This window comes from Oreochromis aureus, linkage group 20 (genome assembly GCF_013358895.1).
Source record: "Oreochromis aureus strain Israel breed Guangdong linkage group 20, ZZ_aureus, whole genome shotgun sequence".
NCBI lineage: Eukaryota > Metazoa > Chordata > Actinopteri > Cichliformes > Cichlidae > Oreochromis > Oreochromis aureus.
This window is the reverse complement of record NC_052961.1, coordinates 25,048,483-25,072,206: the sequence shown is the minus strand read 5'-3', so window position 1 is coordinate 25,072,206 and position 23,724 is coordinate 25,048,483. Positions and strand designations below refer to the sequence as shown.

Here is a 23,724-nt window from a genome sequence, read left to right as displayed (position 1 = left end):
TTAAACACGACGATAAGCCCCGCCCATCACGCTGACCGTTTGCATGTTGCATGTTGAGGTAGGTCTGCTTATTTTGCAGTGCGGCTTCATGTCCTCTTTTCCGTTGCGTTTGTCATTAAACTACTGCAGCACCGGCTCGGGTCCAATTAAGTGTCGCATGTGTGAAGTTATACTGAGTATTTTCCGTGTCCTTGTGCTGTTTAAGGTCCAGACGACGACTGTGAGCTCTGACCACTCGTTAGCGGTCAATAGGTAAACCTAAACAAACGTAGAGGTTATAAGCAGCCCCGCTACTACTATCGCCAGGTCTCTGAATGATTTAAATGTAACATTTCGACGCTATTTTTTAATGAATTCTATTAAAGCAGAATTGTATCAACTAATGTAACTGGATGTGTGGACTTAGATGCTGGTAAGTTAGCGGTTGCGAAACTGACTTTTCATCCCAAAGTTTGAATCAGAATTACTTAAAAGCAGAGTTTGGACATTAGTAAAGGCGTAGAGACTGCTAGACAGCGGTTACTTTGTTAGTGAATACTTGCTGACATTTACGACTCTTGGTTTACTGATATGACTGGCGTGACCTAGATATCACTCTCTGCCTCAGTCCGATTGGGAAAACTGCACATTGTTTTCTCGAGAAACAACACGGAACAGCCCTCAGACCACACATTCACCAGAAACACACGGTGCAATTCCAGGTCTGTTGAACTAAATTCATGTCCGCTCAGCCACAAACCACAGGTGTGTTTTTCCTGTGAACAGAATTCGTTTTTTTATGACTTTTATCAGACTGAATAACAAAGCCAGGCAGCAGTTCTGACGTGGCATAGAATTACTTTTTAACATGCTGCACTTGATGCAAGTTAAATTAACCTAAGTACTGAGTGTCTAGTTGTCACTAGTTACTCATTTAACTGCTGACAGTTTCACAAGTATCAGTTGGGCATTTCAAAGGAAAGGAGTGGCATAAGTCATATTAGATGAATAATTATTTAGTCTTTTCAAGGCCAATAGAGAGAGACAGAGACGGATATTTTATCCTTCGGCCTTTAGATAACTTGTGCTGTGGACGAAAGAAACACGTTACATGCTAAATAACAGAATAGTTATTTATTTATTTTTATCTTCGGTCCCTTGTAGTGGACATCAGGTCTTCCTTGATGACAGAATGAGGTGATGTGATGTGGACGTCATGCTCCTTGCTATATCACCTTACAGCCTCTCTCTCATATAGAATCACAATATTTAAGAGAGTTGTGCAGAAATGCAGACACATACTACACATTTCATTCTTTTCATCAGAGTTTCAGTTTTAGACATTTCCAAGCTCACCCCCTTCTGATTTGCCTTCAAATATGTGTTGTGATTTCCAGTGAATAAGGAAAACAGGATGTCGTCTTTGACCGCACGGAGCCTAACTGGAGCCCAAAGGGCTGTGACTTGGAGACAGGGACGATTTATAAGGGACTGCAGGTGCTTCTTTACCAGTGTGCCTGAATGCCGCTTTGTCCCCAAGACCAGAAAGATGGGCCCTTCCTCTTCCCCCAGCTCATCCTTCTCCAGCCATTACAGATGCTTCACTGTCTCATCTTCTCAGCGGACCTCTGCATCATCACCTGCAGCCGATCAGAAAACACCATCTTACAGTTATGTCATTATTGGGGCGGGGTCCGCTGGTTGCGTCCTGGCTAACCGCCTCACAGAAGACGCCCAGGAGTCCGCGCTGCTGCTCGAGGCTGGCCCTAAGGACAGGTGGTTAGGCAGCTTGCGACTCTCATGGAAAATCCACATGCCAGCTGCCCTGACCTACAACCTCTGCGATGACAAGTACTTTGATTGATCTGTTTTGTTATTCAAGTTGTTAAATGTTTTAGTTCAGATCTATAAAAACAGATTCATTTGCCTTAGTGCATGACATTTAATATTACACGCTAAACTGTTTCTAAATTAGCTCAACGTGTAGAAAGCAGACCTTTGACCTTTAACCTACATCTCAGTTGTTTAAATGTGAACAATGAAATGGCATTACAATATTACAGAGCTTTTACACGTGCAGAAATAGTCCAGTATTGGCCTAACATTAATGGCCCAGTATTCTGATACCAGTAATAATAACATTGTATAAACTGTTATTAACCTAATAGTCTGACTTGTCGCCATCTCATTTCATTTTTGCTCAGGTATAACTGGTTCTACCACACTTTACCTCAAGCCAACATGGACAATCGGGTAATGTACTGGCCGAGGGGCCGCGTCTGGGGAGGGTCCTCTTCACTCAATGCGATGGTGTACATCCGCGGGCATGCTGAAGATTATAACCGCTGGCAAAGAGAGGGCGCAGATGGCTGGGATTATGACCATTGTTTGCCTTATTTTAGGAAAGCTCAGTGTCATGAGCTGGGAGAAAACAGGTACCTAATACAAATATATACTGGTTGTTTTTACTGCTGCGTTTCCAGTATCTTTTTACGTATGATTACAGCATTTTTCATTTGTGTGACAGTGCTGGTTTCTCTGTCTCACTAACCCAGGCTTTAAAATATCAAATATGTAACGAGACACTATTTTCCTTGTACATAAATGCACAGCACTGCATTGAATTCTTTTGCAGAACCTGCCTACACTAAGCATCACGCATACCTGGATTGTCTGTCTCGAATCTAATTTCTAAGTAAGAACATGAGAAACCAGGAAATACATCAGTCAAAAAAAGGTCACAGCTCAAAAGCACTTTACAGTTTAAAACTATGGTGTGCAAACAGAAATTTAAGGCACTGTGTGATATATTTATACCATATAAAATGTGTCATTTCATAAATAGTAAAGCATGAAATAAATGTCAGCAAACTTTGAATGTGATTGATGAGACTACCTTTGTGAAATTCGTTGGAAACTCTCCAGTACAACCACAGTGACTTGGCAACAACCACAGTAATTGTAACAAAAACAAACACCGGCAGACTACAAAGACTCTACCCACGTATTTACAGGATAACTTTGTGGAAGAAGGATAATGCCACGTTTAACTGATAACTTTCATCATTCAGAACTGAATGATGAAGATGACTGAGTAAAACTGAAATGTTTAAAGGAAGCAGTATAATCACTGGGTTTGATAATATGCTACAGAAACATAGAAGAACACTTAAATTTAAGCGTAACAATTATGGAAGACTAAACAAAACCTTCTCAGTTATTGGACTGCATATGCTCAGCAGTAAAGAAAAGTGAATTATTCATATTGTTTGGATGCCTAAACTACATGACCTCCTATGAAAACAAATGAAACTGCTCTCTGTCTCTCTCTTTTTTTATGTTATCTTTAAATGTTTGCTCTATATTGTAGATACCGAGGCGGCAACGGACCTCTTCAGGTGTCCAGAGGGAAAACGAACCATCCCCTTCATAAGGCTTTTATTGAGGCGGGGCGGCAGGCAGGATATCCATTCACTGATGACATGAATGGATACCAACAGGAAGGCGTGGGCTGGATGGACATGACCATTTATAAAGGTTCAAGGAACTAAATGCTGTAGAATTTATAGATAATTAATAGGGTTAGTTACGGGTAAAGTGCCACAAACCTTTTCTGATGAAATCTTTTCGAGTGGCAGAATCAGACATCTGATCTCAGTGTAATTTAGCTCGACCTGTTGGTGACCTTTAACAAAAGAAGGGGCTTAATTTCTTGGAAAGTACAAAAGGGGAACAGACTGTCTGCTGGCATCTATCGATGAAAAATGTGCGTTTGTCGTTGACCACAATGCATTTGTGTTTTTGAACCTCTGAGCACAATTCACTGTCTGTTCATAGAACTACTTAACCACCTCCAAATAAATCTGAAACTTAGGCACTTTAAGAAAGTAATTACTGTTGTACGTCACATAGAATAATTCCTGAGGCCGCAGAACAGAAAGTATATTACTGGTCAAATACGTTCAAGAACTATTTAATTCTTGATCCAATCTTTAAATACTTTCACTGCCTAAATCTATCAAGGGAAGAGGTGGAGCACTGCCAGTGCTTACCTGAGACCAGCCCTGGGTCGACCGAATCTGAAGGCGGAGGTGCGATGCGTGACCACTAAAATCCTGTTTGATGGCAACCGTGCTGTGGGGGTGGAATACATTCAAAATGGACAAAAGAAAAAGGCAAGGAGGATAGATGCTAGAAGATTAACTAATGCATCATAAAATTAAATGAATTGAAACACTGATTTATGTTTTTTAGGCTAAATTTGGCCCTTTACAGCGATTTTTCTATTGTCTGTTCAGGTGTTTGCAGAAAAAGAAGTGATAGTCAGCGGAGGAGCCATCAATTCCCCTCAGCTTCTCATGCTATCTGGGATTGGAAATGCAGATGACTTGAAACAGCTTGGCATCCCTGTGATTCAACACTTACCAGGTGCGTTGTTAGTGTGAAGAAAGTCCTTGTGCCTACTTTTAACATAAAGCACTTCAAAAAAATAGAAAATTTTCCAACTGATGCTTGGGTGACTTCAGATGTTCATCTCTTCGGTGCTTACTGTCAGACCACTTTGCCTTCCTCCTTTCTCAGGTGTTGGTAATAACCTGCAGGATCACTTGGAGCTGTATGTCCAGCAGCAGTGTACTCAGCCCATCACCCTGTACAAAGCCCAGAAACCTTTCCACATGGTCAAGATAGGCCTCGAGTGGCTCACTATGTTTACTGGTAACCAAGTCACCTGCACATTTATAAGGGGACAATCTCCCAAATGTTTTATAGAATTAGCCAGAGTTTGCATCACTTTTAGATGAAGACATCTCCAAACTGCCATCTAAAATGCTTGTTAATCAGAAAATATCATTTAAAAGAAACCGCAGAGTTAATATAAACCTCTTAACTTTCATTTAGATTTCAGATATATTAATGATTATACACATTTATTATGGAGATGTTAAATATTAAACTGTTTTCACTGGGCACACAGCTATGTAAGGAATGTGTCAGCCTGCAGCACTGCCTCTTTGTAAGCCACAGCTGATGTTGAGTCAGAGTATAGAAGAATCTCTTACAGTTTTAATAATGCTGAATCACCACAGGTTATAGAAAATGTGACGTGAGGTGTTTTATTGATGATCCTAGTACATTATAATTTTTGTCTGGTTCCTGGTTGTTGGAGACAGTCAGCTAAGGTAGTTGAAAGAACTTTCACTATCGGAAAATCTAGTCAATCACATCACACCAGTGGCATTTCTTGTAAATAGACACGTCTGTCTGCTAAAGATTACAGTCATTTCACTAACTGCATCAATTTCCCGCAAGGTTATGGAGCAACAGCCCACTTGGAAAGTGGAGGATTTATTCGTAGTCGTCCCAAAGTAGCACACCCCGACATCCAATTTCACTTTCTGCCCTCACAAGTCATTGACCATGGACGAGTCGCCTCCAAAATAGAGGCTTATCAGGTGAGAAAAGCTTGTGTTTGCAAAAACCGTGACTGCTTAATCCTGGGGTAGAGGGCATGTTTATGTTCTTTAAGCCTTTTAGAGAAATGTGTAGAAACAAGTCAAGTAAAGAGCCCGAGGCGTGAATTGCAATACATAGTATATGCCAAGTTTTGTATACAATGAAACATTTATACCTGCCGACATTCACACAATCCAAAGGAAGCAGAGGAGTATTTATAGACTCGCATATGTTCCATGGAAACAAACAGAGGTGCCATGAGTTTTCCAGGAAATTCAATGCAGGGAACCTTTCACCCTTATTTATGGCCTCTTTTCCAGAGAAGTGCACCTGGAACAAAATCACTCACAGGTTTTTTCTTTGTCTTCTACTAAAACGTTGCAGAAGGCGTGCCCTTTTATTTCTTTTTATGGCCTGAGTTGTTACTTAAATTAGTAGTGTCATGCATCTGTAAATTAGAATTGGATAGCTTTATATAATTATTAAAAGCTGTTCTGGCTACAGGTTCTGATCTTTTCACTGTTTGAATAATTGAGACCATGTGTCTCATTCATTCTGTTTCTTGGAACAAAGAAATAAAATAACCTGAATATCCGCTCATCTCAGGATTAATGAACTCAGACGTGTTAGCTAAACCTGCTCCCTAGAAAAGGCCCACATCTCAAGTTGCCTCAGTTTGTTGCTCATTTGAAAAATGATAGTGGCCTCAGTTTTTCCATATCAAAAATGAGCACTTATGATGGTATATTTAGTAGGGATGTGCAAGGCTACTCCACTAGCCGACGTTTTGTCGCTATTGTTACTAGTCGGTACCAGGCTTAAGTTGTTCAATCAGTTCAAATTTTAATTGATGCCCAATGCCGCTAAATTATTGTGTCCCAATGTTATGCAGACATCTGGCACAAGATGGTGTTTTGTCGTTGAGAAATGCCATAAATCTGTTAATCTAGGCCTCATCTTTTTGTTAACACTAATGAGATCACAGATACAAGCAGCAGAAATGAGCTTTTTCTGAAAGATGGATGAGTTCTGCCTTAGTGATAGGGTGAGTGGTTCAGCCAATTGAGAGGGGTTCAGAGTAGAGCCACTACTCCTCCACATCGAAAATAGGGTAAGGTGGGTAAGGTGTTCCAACCATGCATGTCCTACCGGGAAGAGGCCCTGGTGTAGTCCAGGACATGCTGGAGATATTACATCTATAGGCTGGCCTGGGAAAGGCTTGATGTTTGGTGGCGAGAGCGAGGTTTGGGCTTCCCTGCTGCTGTCCCGCTGAGCCGACTTCAGATAAGCAGAAGAAAATGGACGGATGATTTATTGTTTTCATAGAACTTTTACTGAAGTGGGTGTCATGAATTTTCAAACAGCAATGTGCCACACTTTACACTCACAATTTATTCATTTTCTAGATGTTAACTTGTCGTATTTTAATAATACTACTTTAAAAATTATTGAAGAATGTCATAAATGATTTAAAAACGCCTTTCTTATCAGTTTTTGACATTTTCAATCAAACGGTTATCAAATTAAACTTAATATTTGAGTGTTCCTTAGTTTTAGACTAGTTGGTTAGTCTACTTTTTTTCCCCATGGTTAGTCGAGTAAGAAATAAATCACCAAGAACATCCCTAGAATTTAGTGTTTTGAGGTTTTGTCTTGGACAAAATAACTTAAAACTTAAAGTTAAAAAGCCTTCATCATGTAAAGAGCTTGGGTTTACAAACTAGGATTTTTTTAAATGAAATTCAGCTGTGCTGTTTTAGTTAGCTTGGTTAGCAGTGACAGTTTTACTCATGCTGGTGTTGTAGGTTCATGTTGGACCAATGAGGAGCACCAGTACAGGCTGGCTGAAGCTGAAGAGCACCAACCCCCTGGACCACCCAATCATTCAGCCAAACTATCTCACCACAGGTAAGATGGGTGCTCCTCTTTAGCTTGGATGTATTTGATATTTCCTTCAAATTTCCCCCTTTTTAAAAAAAAGAATCTATACTCTTTAAACGTTGAAAGTATTTTGACGTGGTTGTAGTTATTGCCATTGTTGCCGTATTTAAGTCCCTCTGCATCAACTTTTACCTCAGCAAGTTTGTTTTGAGTTAAAACAAAGTTGCTCTGGCATGTTTTTCTGGTTTTGATTCCCTCTCCTCCTCTCAGATATTGACGTCTGGGAGTTCAGGCAGTGTGTCAAACTCTCCAGAGAGATTTTTGCCCAGAAGGCCTTTGACCCCTTTCGTGGTCCCGAAGCCCTGCCTGGTCCTCAGGTCCAATCCGATGCCGACATCGATGCTTTTGTCCGCCAAAAGGCAGACACTGCCTACCATCCATCCTGCACATGCAAGATGGGCTCGCCCTCTGACCCGATGGCGGTGGTTGACTCAAACGCACGCGTTCTGGGCCTGGAGAAGCTTCGTGTGATCGACGCCTCGATCATGCCCAGCATTGTCAGTGGAAACCTGAATGCCCCGACCATCATGATGGCAGAGAAGGCTGCTGATATTATCAGAGGTCGCCCTGCACTCGTTGACTCGGGGGTTCCTGTGTACCAGCCTCCAACACTTGACACGCAGAGATAAAGAGAGAGGTGCACAGCTTATCTGTGAGTTAGAAAAATCCCTCAATAGAGTCAGTTATTAGGCAAAAATAGCAGTAAATCACAAGCTGTATGTTCGATTAGGAGCTTATCAATTTACCTCTGAGCTGATATTGTGAATAATTACCGTGGGAACATTCCTGGCCTAACACACATATTCAGGACCATAAACACTTCACATCTGTCTCACGCTGCCATTGGGGTGGAAGTGCTGATTCAGATTGCAAAATAACTGTGGTTATGACAGGAAATGTGTCTAATATGTGGCTTCACGCTTAGCAAACAATTTACCAGCCTGCCTCATCATGCATTTCAGTAAAAATGCTCTGAAATATAATCTTAAACATAAAGTAATTACTCAAGATTACACACTAGTATCCAGCATCACATTAAAAAATTGCAAAACAGCTTTAAAAAACTAAAGAAACTTAAGTATTTCAAGGATATGAGCTTCTGATGAAAATCTATTTCCACGACACTGCTTTTCAGAAAAAAATAATCTTATGAGCCTTCATCTAATGTGGTTGAGAGCTGCAGTCAGCAGCTGGAGCAAAGTGTAGACTTAGCAGCACGCTCCTGTCTGCTCACATCAGAGGTTACCAGCCTTTGGCTGTGACATTCGTTTTCCTTCCTGAAAATTTGCAGGTTCAACAGTTTGATAAAATCTTTTTTTGTTTTTTTTGGTCCCCCCACACACATTTCTCAGGAAAATGAAGGCAATAAAGTGATTCGCTTTCACTTCACGTTTCCCACAATTTAGCCAGTTTTTATAGCAGTTTCTATAGCTACAGCTTTACCATCAACATCTGCAGAAAATATTCTGTTTTGTTAGTCTGTTGGCGTGACAGCAGAGCATTGAATAGGCAGGATGAAAGAAACAAACTTTTTTCTTTTGCACATCTAAACAGACTTGTCACTAAACAGACTTGTCACTAAACAGACTTGTTTAGTGAGAACCGCGGAAAATGACCGTACATTGTTTACAAACAAGTGGTATTGTAAACTGGACCAAACCCTGATTCAAGCTTGGAAAAGAAACTATTATAATCAGACTTGTAGCGATTACACTACCAGTGCACGCGTCTCTAGATTTAACAGACAGTTAAAGGAGCAGACCTCCTAAATGCTGTCAATGCATTTGTAAAACTCATCTCAGTTGATTTGTTTGATTCACGCTATGTGCCAAATTTGAGTCCTCGAGCTTCGTAACTCACAGCTTTTGCACCGCTCAGTCAGCCTGAAAGCTGTTTAGTCTAAACAGTAATTAATGCAAAATGTTTTAACACTTTATGTTTACACACACTAAGAACTTTGAAACTAAAAATCTTCAGTGTCACTTTTATAAGCAGCTTTTTTTCTGATTGTGTTGTGAATTTTTTAAAACTATGCTTTTTCTTTTTAATGTAACTGTAATATCATTGGTGCCTATGAGATCATGATTACATTCTGATTTTTATTAATTCATGTATATGTTGCACATGGCTACAGTGTGTTTCAGTTTGGTCCAGCTTGAACTGACACACACCGGTGCTGAGATTTTAGACTTTGAGTGAATAATCAGTGTGTATTAGCAGCTATAATGAAAGCACTAACATAAATTATATGTCTTGTTAAGCTTTGCACTACATCATAAAGAACTTCATCACTGTGACAATTATGGTTTACATTATAATGCAGTATTGTCTAACATGACGTGAATTTTTAAATCATCCGTCTTAATGAAGGTGAATTATGAAGGGAAACTTACTGTGAACACCGTCAAAGCCTTTCTGTTGTTTTTCTGTGCTGACGCTAAACAAAGCCTCCTGACCTTGTTCTTGTGTCTTTAGTCAGTGGTCGTAACAAAAAATCAGCAGGTTCATTGTCATTCCAGGCAAAACTTCAAATGTGCAAAAAAGGGCTTCTCTTTTTATTGGTACAAAACTTATAAGGTACTAGTACTTATGCTACAAAGTAGAGATAGAGCTATTCTTGTTTGCTTTTTTTTTTTTTAAATGTTCACACAACTGGGTAGAAAGCAGAGATCTTCAAGTTAATCGCATACTTTTTACAAATGCTGTACAGATTTTATACATCATTTTCACTTTATAGACATCTGTAAAGCAGTGGAACAGTACAAAAAAATAAAGCTGCGTTGCAAAACAAAGCTTTGCAGTCCTTGTCATTCGATCTCATGTGATAATCGTTTGGTAATAATCTCCACATGACTGTTGTTGTTTCGAGTTTCTCGCATGTGAGCCGCAGGGTAAATCTGAACTGTTTGGAGTCGTGCACTTTTGACAGATTATATTCCTAAGCAGGTGGCTTCCTGTCAAGAAGCTGACGTAAGTGATTCAAAGCATAGCTGAATGCCTTGGGGAGTGGGGTTGGGTGGTTTTCAATAAAAAACGAAAGTATCACATAGAAGCCAGCATGTTCACCTCAGACTTTTTATGGCTTCCTGAAAATCAAACCAGTGTTGAATTTGGTACTTCTCTTTAATCTTTGTAATGTTGGGTGGTACAAACATTTCAGTTTGGCAGTAGATCTCGTGTCAATCAAACACTGATTTTTACTAAAGATTTGGTGGTTCATCATTCATTACTATGGACTTTTGGACAACCAATCACGATCGCTGCCAATAAAGAAAAAAAAATCACACATAAATGTTTACGATTACTACTTTTGTGCAAATGCAGCGTTACCAGAGTTTCCCTGACATGTTAACCAACAGGCCCGGAGAGTTACAGAGGTAATAAGATTTTTTTCAAAGTCTACATTAAAAACAATTTACTTGCAGTTAAAAAATGCATATGTCTCATTTATCAGCTGTATTGGCCACTTAAACCTGTATGAGGCTCTTCTAGCGTGAAGAGGAAAGAGTGCATTTGCAGTCCATCTGAACAATAGTCCAGATAGCAGCTTGTATCCTGCTTGTACATCTGTATATCTACATCATCAGAACGTCCAATAGCAAATACCGGCACCAGATTTAGACCCTTTAGTCAACTTTTAGTCACAATAAATAAATAAATAAACTTCAGTAATTTTTTAACAAAAAACATTTGACGCATTTGAGTATGGAGTGTTCTCTATTATGTCCAGACTATCTCTCCAACTCATAAATGGAATACGTAGTAGGGTGGAGAGAGTCTCTACACTCAGAGAACAAGGGTTACAATGTAACCAAGCATTCCCTTGTTTTGGTTTTAAAGGAGCCCTTTGATTGTACAGAACAGATTGCCCTTACAGCAGTATTTAGAATAAGAAAAAATGAAAGATTGCCTAGCCATGACTCAGTGTGTTGTTTTTTTGTTTAAATTAATCTGAAGGTTATTATAGTTGGCAGTGGGAGACAAACACCCGTTAGTGGTGCAGAAACGCTTTACTACTTTTTCCCCCCAGTTGTGCTCTTTGTCTTGACAAAAACAACTCCAACAGATAAAAGGCAACAGCAGTCATTTCATTACAAGAGCAAATATACTGACATAGCATATTGTCAGGCAATCCAGTAAATAGTCGCCCCTTATGTAGAGACCTGTATGGTCTTATTCATTCCATTGCAAAAACAAGCACGCTTGACAGGATTTTCTACTTCCCGGCAGCTCGGCTGGAGAGACTTATGGGAACTGAAGAAGAAGCTGTGGAGGGAATAAAAGGTTTACTTGATGTGTCATCTGTGACACAAAGAAACTCCGGTGGTCTTTGTTTTTATTTTTGTTTCACCTTCAAGAACTGTCAAAGATAAGTCCATGCTGTCAACGAGTAATTAGTTTTAAAACATGAGTAGTCTGGGTCTCATGCACTAGTTTTACATAAGAGACTCATGAGTCTATTGAGCCACATCACACAGAAACCTCAGAGATTATCTACTGTTGCTGATCTCAGAGTGATTCAGGGGGAATAGTGATTCATAGTAATCTACACCATTGCATATCTGAGTAAAGGGCTTAACAAGGAAATCCCAGTCTTCAAAGTTAAGGATCATCACGGCCAGTGAGTGACGCACAGCATCCTAATATTCCTTTATTTTAAGGGTGTGTAGCTTGACCAAACTCCTTGAATGTAGCACTGCTGTTGGTGTAAAGGGAGGACTAAGAGAATGTCTCCACGATTACGTGTAGAAGGAGGATATGCCTGAGGACAAAGACTTGTTGTTGTTTTTTTCCTACTGATATGTGATTTCCTTTTCAAGTCAAAAACAGAGACATAGCCAAGCTTAGCCCTGAAATCCTGAACTGTGACCCAGAGAAGTTTAAGTGATCAAGACTACCACGAAAAAAACTGTTTCTGTCAAGTTTTTGTTTTTGTTTTTTTTACTCGAAATCGAGTCACGAAGGTAAAATAATGTAATGCGAACAACCAGTGTTTGCTAACATGACCAATAAAAGGTTAAAATCACACATTATTTATATACATGGATCTGGCAACGAAATACAGGGAAGCTTGGAATGACTGGACAACCATACGCTGACCTGGCGTTGGTGTTTTGTTTTTTCAGACATCTAAACTGGAACATAAGTTAGTTGAATGCTTTGGAAATTTTTCTAAAATTGTTTTAATAAAATCAGCTTCTGTGGGAAAAACAAAATCATGCACTGCAATCTAAAAATGATTGAAACGTTGAACACTTTTTGTTTTTTGGCTCTTTATATATCGAGTAAACAGTTTAGATTTATTTTAGAACAATGCAGCTGGGCCGACCCATTATCGCCTTGAACTGAAGCTGATTACGATGATCCCTAAAATCTGTGTTAGAAAACCCACATTTGAGTTTTTCCTGCTGTAAGAAACCGGTGTAACAATAAAGAAAAACTCCATTTAGAGGTTTGAATTTTCGCTAGATGTCAGACTGGTTGGCAGGCAGATTTGATTCCCTCTGGTTTGCTAAATTTATCAAACATTTTCCATAAACCCAACCATTTCTTCATCATTTCTTAAGAGAAAACAAGGCACTTTGCTCTCTTATCCATCTGTGTTTTACACGTTTTCATTATTGCATGATGCACTTGAATAGAGGTGTCCCCTCACCGTAGAACAGTAGTAAAAATTCAATTGAAAAAAACCTAAATATATCCCAGTGTGAGCTGCTGTTATAGTGAGGTGATGCATATCATCTCATCTGTTAGGTCCTCCTCACATTTCACAGCCACATATGGCTCCTCATCGCTGTAGTCACGGATGCTGTGGTCCCTAATATTTGCACTGGCATGCGAATCCGAGCCAACGCTCTCTTTCCTCCCTGTGTTGCCATTACCCATGGTCCCATTCAGCAGGTTACTGGCGGCACTCTCCATTTCATCGATGGTCATTTCGCAGGCGTCTGCAATCTCGTGTTTAGTTGCTGACACAAATTTAGGGTCCCTGGCGTATTTCCCCAAACCTTCAGAAATCAGCACCTGGGGAGAGCAGTCAGGAGATAATTAAAGCTGAAACCATGAAGTGGAAAAAGTGATCTTCAGCAAAACATGCAGAAATCAATGCTTTGCATAATCTGCAAGAGTGAAATTATTAGTGGACTTATCTTGCTCATGTTTCTGATTTATATAGATCTGTTTGGAAGGAACAGCCAATCAGAAGAAAGTTGGTATAAAGGCTAAAGCGCTAAATCACTTTGTTGTTTCGGACAATGGATGAACTGAAGGACCAGACTTTAATTAATTAAAGGATTAATCTGAACAGATAATCATGGAAAGCTACTCTAGTAGAGAACACAAACTGTGATATGGCCCTGGAAATAAATGTAGTCGGTCTGCTTAAAGTTCTTGATTATGTGACATGACATTCAGATGGATTCTTTAAAATTTAAACTTTTCAACTTTTATTTGTCACTGCAGAGTATTTTTGGCATTTAGTGTACAAGGTGTAACCAAACAGTTGTGCCTCAGTGGCTGTAAAGTAAGCCTTTTAAAATATGGCAGTCATCCTGGTCTTACAGGACTCATGTGTTTAGAGAACAGGGGTCATGGAAATAAAGATTTCATGTGGGAAATCACCTAAAAATATCCAAAGATATTACTATCAAGAACCACACATTCTGGGTCTTACAGATAGTATTCATTTAGCTGCCAATAGATCACCTCTGCAACATCCTGTTGACTTGTAAAATGAGTGCTTCACTGACAGAAGCATTGCTCATCACGCTTCCCAACTTGAGTTAGCTGCCTGGACATGCAGCCTGTTTTTAATAAAGGTAATTATGAAAATGTTTTTCATTTTGACATAGTGGAAAAGTTGAGGTGTACATCACAAATGAGTCAGAACAAGAAGTTCAAGAACAAAAGCTTCAAGAAAGAAAACACTGCTCAAAAACATTTAGGGGACACTTTGAAAACATGTCCGACCTCAATGGGGAAAACATCATGCTGCATATCTATACTGATATAGACTGGTTAATCTGTTAGAACCAAAGGATGACAAATAACTTGATGCAAGTGAAAATGACCATACTACAGAGAACAAAATTCAAAGACACCCTGAAATTCAAAGTGAAAAAATGATGCAGCAGGCTGGTCCATTTTGCTGGAATTTCATTGTAGTCACTTAAAACAGTACTCGGTAGTTTGTTTGGCCCCCATCTGCTTGTATGCACGCCTGAAAACATCCTAATGAGACGTGAATGGTGTCCTGTGGAATCTCCACCCAGATCTGAACCAAGACATCACTGAGCTCCTGAAGAGTCTGAGATGCACGCTAGCTGAATCGGACGGACCAAAACATGATGTCCCAGAAGTGTTATATTTGAATTAACTCAGGCGAGTGTAGCGTGCAGGAGCTGCAAACATACTCTCACCTCATGAAGCCCAGTACCCACTGCGCCAGTGTGTATTTCATCGCGATACCTAATGGCAGTCAGGGTGCATTGGTCTAACCTGTAGAAGGCTGTGCATCCCTCTATGGAGAAGCCTTCTCAGACCATCACTGAACAACTACCAAACCAGTGATGCTGAACGATGTTACAGGCAGCATATTATTCTGCACGGCTTCTCCAGACCCTTTCACATCCATCACGTGTCCTCAGAGTGAACCTGTTCTCATCCGTGAAAAGCACAGGGTGCCACTGGTGGACCTGCCAATTCTGGTATTCTATGGCAAATGCCAAGCAGTGAGCACAGGGCCCACTAGAAGACATCGTGCTTTCAGGCCACCCTCATGAAGTCTGTTAATGATTGTTTGGTCAGAGACATTCAAACCAGTGGCCTGCTGAAGGTCATTTTGTAGCTCAGGCAGTACTCATCCTGTACCTTCTTGCACAAAGGAGCAGATACCCGTCCTGGTGATGGGTTAAGGACCTTCTACAGCCTTATCTCCTCCACACTCTTGAGACTGCTAGAACACACAGTAAATCTTATGGCATTGGCACGTTTCAATGGGCCACCCTGGAGGAGCTGGACTACCTTTGCAACCTCTGTAGGGTCCAGGTATCACCTCATAATAACAGTAGTGACACTGAGCCTAGCTAAAGGCAAAACTAAAAAGATGTGGAGGGAAAAATGTCAGTGGTCTTCACCTATAAAACACCAAAGCAGCTGAAACTGATGAAAAACCCCTTATGCTACTTAACTGACCAGATCAATATTCTGTATGTTGAATTGGCCTGATGCTACACTTTGATTAAAAAGTTTTCCTTTCAACTTTTTTGAGCAGTGTATAAATGAAATATCACCAGATCTCTTATCCTAATTTGTGAGGGTCTGTGGATTAAAAAAAGCACGGTAACAACAACAGAGCATTTGTTATGTACTCACAGCTTCCACCAGACTGTTGGCACTGCCTCTCTTTTGCAGGCAGTGCGAGCAGCACTCTGCGGGTAAATGCAGACGTGACGGAGAATGGCTTTGGCTGGGAGGGCCGTCCTGACTATCTGTGTACCATGAACTCCTCTTCACTGCTCCAGGGATGCTGGCCACACTGCCGGGACTGCGCCAATCCACCTACACACACAAACATATACATATATATATGCTTATATATTGGTGTAACAGTAGTTTGGTGGGTTTTTTTGCGAAGAACAACTCAATAATGAGACCTGTATGAGTGGCGTGTAACTGGGCGAGAAGTCACGGCTAACTGGGGAGGCAGGAGGAGTGGCCCACGAGCGCATAGACCTTGTGGGAGAAAGACGGTGAATTTTGCTTGCGTCGAGACCGGCCACCGCCATCACCTGTGAGTGATTGAGAGCGTAGATAAAAAACAAAACAAAAACAAAACAACAGTTCTTAGAGGTGCCATTCCTTCATCATCACAATATTAATGCCCAGAAAAATGTGTAGGTACCTGTTGCTGCATCAGGTGTAGTGGAAGAGCTGTGCATGATGGAGAAGGAGGAGCATCATCTTCACTACTTCTTCTCCGAAGACACTCAAAGCTGAATGTTGGTCTGTTGGAGGCTGAGAGGACACAGAAAACAGTAATGATTAATGCAATCATTCATCATAAACCCACAGACATTTATAGACAACTGCAACTGTTGCAATGACATGTTGTTTTCTTTTATGCTTATCATCCAAACTGCTAAATGACCATTAACAGGTCTTTTCTATGTTTATCAGCGCAACAGTTTCCAGTTAACTGTTCTGCTCTACATTTTGTTGCTTGACTGTGTGACGCATCAGCTGGTATTCTTATTCTAAGGAAAGAAGGCAGTTTTCTAGGGTATGAAAAACTAATTAAACAAAAAAACAAACAAAAAACCTCAAGATTTCATAAACCAGTGCGCACCTGCATTTCTTTAACCAGAGCGTGAAAGCAGTGATATGCTTCCGTGCACTAGCAGAGAAGTACATCAAGTACATCTCTGGTTTGAGAGCAGGCTATCACAACTTTTATCAGCTAGCTGCTAAATAAATATTATCTGATGCAGACTGTGTTTGTGCTTGAAGGCAGTGGCGAATACTTTTGTAGATTTTTATACCTCTTCCCACGTGGAATCCTTCAGTCAGTTAGCCAAGTTTATTACTCCTTTAAAAGAATAACACAGTTCTTATCTGTGCTAACATATAACATAAAACTCCAAAAGTTGAATCTGTTCATCTGGACGTAGCGTTTTGTGGGAGAAACGTTTCGTCACTCATCCAAGTGACTTCTTCAGTCTCAGCTGACTGCAGGTTTCCCCAAACCTTATAAACAGTACATTTGCATAATGACTGAAACCAGCCCACTGAAGGAACAATGGGCTGTGAGGTCAGTTCCTTAATCATAATTATGCAAATTCCCATGACCATTGATCAACAACCACTGACCAAAACCCACTGATCAAAGAACACTGATCAATGGCCATGAGTACCATTCACAGAGAGTTGGGGAATGGCTGCAATCACAGCATTGTAAGATGGCGAAAGATGTACCCTTAGGCCCCCTCCTCGATTCAGAGATGGTCTTTCCCTTTTGACGTAAATGGCCTCCTTGACTCCGCGCTCAAACCAGCGTTCTTCCCTGTCCAGGATGTGTACATCCTCATCGTTGAAAGAGTGTCCACTGGCCTGTAGGTGTAAATAAACTGCAGAGTCCTGGCCTGATGAGGTTGCTCTTCTGTGTTGTGCCATCCGCTTCGCTAGAGGTTGTTTGGTTTCCCCGATGTATAAATCCTGGCAATCCTCCTGGCACTTAACAGCGTACACTATGTTACTCTGTTTGGGTCGGGGGACCCGATCCTTGGGGTGGACCAGTTTTTGGCGCAGCGTGTTTTGGGGTTTAAAAGCCACAGAGACCCGGTGTTTAGAAAAAATGCGTCTCAACTGTTCCGATACTCCTGACACATATGGGATCACTACAGGTTTTCGCCTGGGCAGCGGTTGTCCTTCTCTCCTGGATCGGCTGGAGCTTTCTTTAGGTGCCTTTCCCGCTTTGACAAAAGTCCAGCTGGGATAACCACATTTACTCAGGGCCTTCTTGATGTGCTGTTCTTCTGCCTCCCTGGCCGCTGTGTCAGTGGGGATGGTGTTCTCTCTGTGTTGTAGCGTCCTGATGACACCCAGTTTGTGCTCCAGTGGATGATGAGAGTCAAACCTTAAATACTGATCCGTATGTGTAGGTTTACGGTACACGTCAGCTTTTAGATGTCCCCCATTACTGATGGAAATCTCACAGTCTAAGAAGGCTAACCTGCCACTTTTCATATCCTCCTTGGTGAATTTGATGTGTCGGTCCACCGAGTTAATGTGATCCGTGAAATGTAGTACGTCCTGAGATTTGATTTTCACCCAGGTGTCATCCACATATCTGAACCAATGGCTTGGTGGTGTTCCAGGGTAGGATAGCAAAGCCCTCTTTTCCACTTCTTCCATGTACAAATTGGCCACGATGGGTGAAACTGGGGAGCCCATGGCACACCCATGTTTCAGTCATTATGCAAATGTCCTGTTTATAAGGTTTGGGGAAACCTGCAGTCAGCTGAGACTGAAGAAGTCACTTGGATGAGTGACGAAACGTTTCTCCCACAAAACGCTACGTCCAGATGAACAGATTCAACTTTTGGAGATTTACTTTCCTGGATGATTGAGAATGCATCAAGACGATATAACATAAAACTGTTAACACAATAAACTTTCATAAGTTTAACACTATGTGCCACTGGAACTACAACTCACAAGTGAATTATTATTAATGATTCTGTGCCAGTTCACCAATATTAGCTATGTTGGGTAATATTAGCTATTTGTAAGTATATATGTTTCGGCCTTTATAATAGCCAATAAGTGAACATTAAAAAAATAAAAAAAATAAAAAAAAACCATGAAAAACAACATTCAATCATGTTAAGAGAGTTGATGTTGCATTTTCTCCAACTGAGGACACATCTAGCGACACATCTGTATGGAACACAAAACACAACAACGTGCTAATCTGAGTCGTGCAGAGCATAAGTGAATAATCTACAGGCAGTTGTAAATGAAATTTATTTTGAAATAAAAATCCTTTTCTTTAATACGGAGTGATAAATCACCAAACATAATAAATGTTAGGCAAATCTGTTTATGTTTGTGTCCTAAAGAAAAACATTTTTAGCCCCTATATATTCAGATTTTACTCACCAAATATTTCTATCTATTTTTAAAATCCTACATCAGTCAGACTCTTATTCTGTTATCCATTAACAGCAATTTACAACAGTTCTCATCAATTCATGTTATATTGGATGAGGAAAAAAATGTTCTTTTCTTTCAACAACGAGGTAATTTCTCTGTGAACCTCACCCATTTAAAAACATAGCAAGATGAAACCCTAGCTGTTTAACAATAATAGCTTACATACAGTAGTGTACCATGCAATGACAGTACTCATTCAAAATGAATGGTACAAACTAGTAAGTTCTGCATAGTTCACAGATGTGAGATCAATTTGCCTGAATCAGCTAATAAACATCTGACTTGAGAAATGTCTTGCGAACAACAAGTAAAATGATCCTTTATTAAATTTCACAGGTGTGATGACAAAAACAAAAAAGTATCAGTTCACCTTGAGGTGAGGGTAAAAACCATTTCCTGGGTGACGGCCTGCTGTCCTGGTAGATTGGCCGTTGATCATCGTCACAGTAACTTTCAGACTGGCAGTCACCCCTGGAAACGAGGTCAAAATCTCCCTCTGCGTCATCATGGCATTCATTGTTGGACAACCTTTGACACAAAAAGATAAAGACTTTCAAAATTAACTTTCTCTGTAACTATGATGTCACGGGACACAAACAGCGGAAAGAAAGTTACACAGAAAAGTAATAGACTGGTGACATTAACCACCAGCATAAACCACAAGTACTCAGTCTAGATATAAAACAGCTGAACTCAAAGGAAAGAAAACACTTCCGTGAAGTCATTGGTACACAGTAGTAAAACCACGGCTGCATTTATGTAGCTGGTGTGTCAATTTTATCTCACGCTTTCCTCAGATTAGATTAAACCGACTTTTCTTTTCCAGAATTACCTTTCCTTTGTGAGCATGATGTCATCTTCATGAAATTCCTCCCCACTGAAGTACTCGCCCGAGCCTCTCTCTTCATCGCTGTCCCCATTGCCCCTCTCCTCTCGACGAATGGTGGGATAAAGTGCTCCGCTGCTCTCTGACCTGGCATCCAAACGGCAAAGACACAGTGAATCACACTGATGTCGCTGGATTGGATTAACCGTTATCATCTGTTTTCTTCACATTATTGCATCCGCATTCTAAAAAAGTTGGGATGTTGTATAGAATATAGGTAAAAACAGAATTTGGTGATTTGCAAACATAAAAACTTGACTTCTTTTTTAAATAAAATAGAACACAGAAAACACATCGAATGTGTTACAATATTTACTTTCAATTCAAAAACAATAAGGTCATTTTGAATTTGATGACAGCACAGAAAAAGCACAGAAAAATTTGGATAGGGCCATTTTCACCACTGTGTAGCATCCCTTCCACTTTAATCAACAGTCCACAAACATCTGAGAACTGACGAGCCCAATTACTTGACTCTTAGGAGGGTTTTTTCTGTATCAGAAAAACCTCTTAGGGGGGTTTTTTCTGTATCAGAAAAATAGGTCGTCTGGATGGAAGCACATGCTGCTCTAAAACTGTAGTACCTCTCAGCAATAATAGTGCATTTGCAAGGTGCCAATTCCACAGGTGCTAATGCCACCCACAGAGCTGTAGAGCCATACCTGAGCAATGATAACAACAAGTTGTCTACATTGTCTTTAGTCCAGTGTCCAAGCTTTCCAGAAAGAATTTCACAGTTCAGTTTATCTGACTACAGAACAGTTTTCCATTTTCACTGAGCTTTGGCCCAGAGATGACAGCATGTTTAGATCATGTTCATATATGGCTTCTTCTTTGCATGATAGAGCTTTAATCTGCATTTATGGATGGCACTAAAGACAATGTTGTTTTTAATGCAGTAAATGGTAAATGGCCTGTATTTGTATAGCGCTTTACTAGTCCCTAAGGACCCCAAAGCACTTTACACATCCAGTCATCCACCCATTCATACACTAGTGTTGGCAATCTACATGTAGCCACAGCCACCCTGGGGCGCACTGACAGAGGCGAGGCTGCCAAACACTGGCGCCACCGGGCCCCCTGGCCAATTCAATTCAATTCAATTCAATTCAAATATTTATTGTCATTGTCAGAAAAACAATGAAATTGCGTTTGGAGCTTCCATACACCCGTGAATAAAATAATAATAAGTGTAAATATGACTCCAGTGCAATAAAACAGTCCTTAGCAACAACATACAACATGACAAGTAATATTTAGAAGTTGGATATGGTTATTGTCCATGAGAGAGAGGGGACAAAGAGTTCAGAAGCCTCACAGCCTGTGGATACAGGCTGTTGGCCAATCTGGATGTTCTGGCCTGTATGGACCTGTACCTTCTCCCTAAGGGCAGCAGATGGAAAAGGTGGCGCGCAGGATGATATTGGTCCCGCAGGATACTGTGCACCCTCCTCAAACAGCGAGTGTGGAAGATATTACTAATCTCTGGCAGAGTTGTTCCAATAATTCTGCCAGCTTCTTTCACCACCACCAGTAGGCAACGGGTGAAGTGTCTTGCCCAAGCACACAATGACCGAGACTGTCCAAGCCGGGGCTCGAACCGGCAACCTTCCGATTACAAGGCGAACTCCCAACTTTTGAGCCACGATCGCCCCAAGTATGAAGATTAACGGCCTGCAGTACTGATTTTTACTCTTGTTCCACTCCAGAGTCTTTCAATCTTTTGATGATCTTATGCCGATGAAGATCTATTCAAACTCTTCACAAATTTGAGGAACAATATTCTGAAATTGTTACACATCTTATACTGTAACTGACAGTGACATATACATACAGTTTATTTGCACATTTCCCATCTTTACCTCTAAGAAATGTTGCCTCTCTATCATCCTCTTTTTAATACCACTAACTTTTCCAGTCTTTTGTTCCCCCTGTCCCAACTTTTTTAGATGTGTTGCTGCCATCAACTTCAAAACAAGCTAATATTTTTTTACAAAATAGTCAAATGTCTAAGTTTAAACACTAGATATATTTAATATGTTCTACTGTGAATAAAAGATTTATATATGAATTTGCAAATCATTGCAAAACTCAACTCTTTGAAAGTGGGTATGTTGTAAACAGTAATGCTCCTTATTGTCATAGAGTTGCTTTTCCATAGACTGCTAATACAACCAGTCACCACATATATACTATATAAACTGGCCCATTTATCATTTTTTTTTATTAAAAGGTAAGAAGCTTTCACATGTTTTGTGACAATCGTACACAAAACCAATATGCTTTGAAGCTCTGTGAGCAGGAACATCATGTACATACCTAATATAGGCCTCATAGTAGCGTGTCCTGCTCCAGGGACAGGAAGATTTTTTGGAACCAGAAACCAGGATGGGGAGGGGAGGGGGGGTTCATGCAATGAAAAATGAAAAGAGGATACAAGCTGAATGCTTAAATGGTCTTGTCAGTTTGTTGCTCCTGCTAGAAAACAAGATCTATAAATAATCCACAAATTACAGATAAGAAATTAGGTCACACGATGCAACGGTTTTTCCAAGAATGAACACCACTGAACATTCAAACTGTGGATTCCTAGAAACTGCAACAAACCCAGGTGCAATGTGTCAGACTCGACAGCCTCAGTTAGCATGTTTTTTTAAAAAGCTCATGACAGCACAATTAGAAGAAGACTGAAGAAAGATGGCTTGTTTAGAAAGGCTGCCAGAGGAAACCCTTTTCTCTCTCAAAAAAAGATGGCAGCATGGTTTAGGTCTGCAAAATTTCATCTGAAAAAATTCAAGACTTCTGCAACAAGAGACCAAAGTAGAGAGGTTTGGCTATAATGCACAATGCTATGTACAGCAAAACCTAAACACAGCACATCAGCACAAACACCTCATACCAGCTATCGGGCACGTTAGTGAAGGGGTGATGTGTGCTTGTTCTGCAGCCACAGGACCTGGGCACCTCACAGTCATTGAGTTGACCATGAACTCCTCTGTATACCAAAGTAATACTAGAGTCAAATGTGAGGCCGTCTCTCCGACAGCTAAAGCTTAACCCGAACGGGTGCAACAGGACAACGATCCCAGGCACAGCGGGAAATCTACAGAGTGACTGGAAAAAAAAAAAAGAATCAAGGTGCAAAGCCCAGACCTCAAGCCAATTTAAATGGGACGTTTAGCAAGCTGTGCATAAATGAATGCCTGCAAACGTCAATGATCTGAAATAATATAGTAAAGAAGAGTTGGCCAAAATTCCTCCACAATGATGTGAGAGATAAAGACATAAAGAAAACACTGTTCAAGTTAGTACAGTTAAAGGTGGTTCTACAAGCCACTGAATAAAGGGGTGTACTTAGTTTTTCATAGGACTCAATGTAACTGAGAATATGTGTAGAACATGCAGATGAATGAATCTATAAAAGCGATCATTTGTTAAATACATACTGATAAAACACTACAAAACTGAGACCTTTTTAATGCAGTGGACTATAATGTAATGATATACATTATATTATACAGTGCACTGCCAGACCAAACTTCTGAAATGTCAGGGGAAAAAGTCATTAACATACTTTGTTAGTGTAACTGTATACAGTTGTACTGGCAGATTTCTTTATTCAGGTATTAATCACATATTTTAACCATATCACTTTGTCACTTAGTTGTATGCATGTGCACTACAGATGGGCCTTATGCTGTATCACACATATATGCGCACACAGTGAGGCCATTGTAAGTTCATGGGAGAAG

At 40.3% G+C, this 23,724-nt stretch overlaps 2 protein-coding genes across 6 annotated transcripts in view; one reads left to right on the top strand and one right to left on the bottom strand.

Moving 5' to 3' along the window:
• The first annotated feature begins 12 nt into the window (after window positions 1–12).
• On the top strand, window positions 13–10,166 carry chdh (choline dehydrogenase). Of its 5 annotated transcripts, none has more exons than XM_031745374.2 (10): window positions 13–58; window positions 1,377–1,830; window positions 2,184–2,414; window positions 3,350–3,516; window positions 4,003–4,154; window positions 4,278–4,407; window positions 4,561–4,695; window positions 5,290–5,432; window positions 7,239–7,341; window positions 7,585–10,166. In XM_031745374.2, exons 2-10 carry the CDS (start codon window positions 1,394–1,396, stop codon window positions 8,001–8,003), a joined length of 1,917 nt encoding a protein of 638 aa, XP_031601234.1. In that variant the 5' UTR covers window positions 13–58; window positions 1,377–1,393; the 3' UTR covers window positions 8,004–10,166. The 5 variants fall into 5 exon arrangements, with proteins under 5 accessions (XP_031601234.1, XP_039460953.1, XP_039460954.1 ...); XM_039605019.1 differs by lacking the exon at window positions 13–58 and adding an exon at window positions 71–252; XM_039605020.1 differs by lacking the exon at window positions 13–58 and adding an exon at window positions 465–701.
• cacna1db (calcium channel, voltage-dependent, L type, alpha 1D subunit, b) overlaps window positions 10,000–23,724 on the bottom strand; it is a 90,824-nt gene continuing 77,099 nt past the window's right edge. Inside the window, exons 42-48 of the mRNA XM_039605022.1 lie at window positions 22,292–22,318; window positions 19,919–20,059; window positions 19,457–19,614; window positions 16,277–16,389; window positions 16,029–16,163; window positions 15,748–15,933; window positions 10,000–13,398 (exon numbers count right to left, since the gene is read on the bottom strand). Coding sequence (XP_039460956.1) covers window positions 13,093–13,398; window positions 15,748–15,933; window positions 16,029–16,163; window positions 16,277–16,389; window positions 19,457–19,614; window positions 19,919–20,059; window positions 22,292–22,318 — 1,066 coding nt within the window. The 3' untranslated portion in view covers window positions 10,000–13,092. The remainder of the gene's footprint in view (window positions 13,399–15,747; window positions 15,934–16,028; window positions 16,164–16,276; window positions 16,390–19,456; window positions 19,615–19,918; window positions 20,060–22,291; window positions 22,319–23,724) is intronic.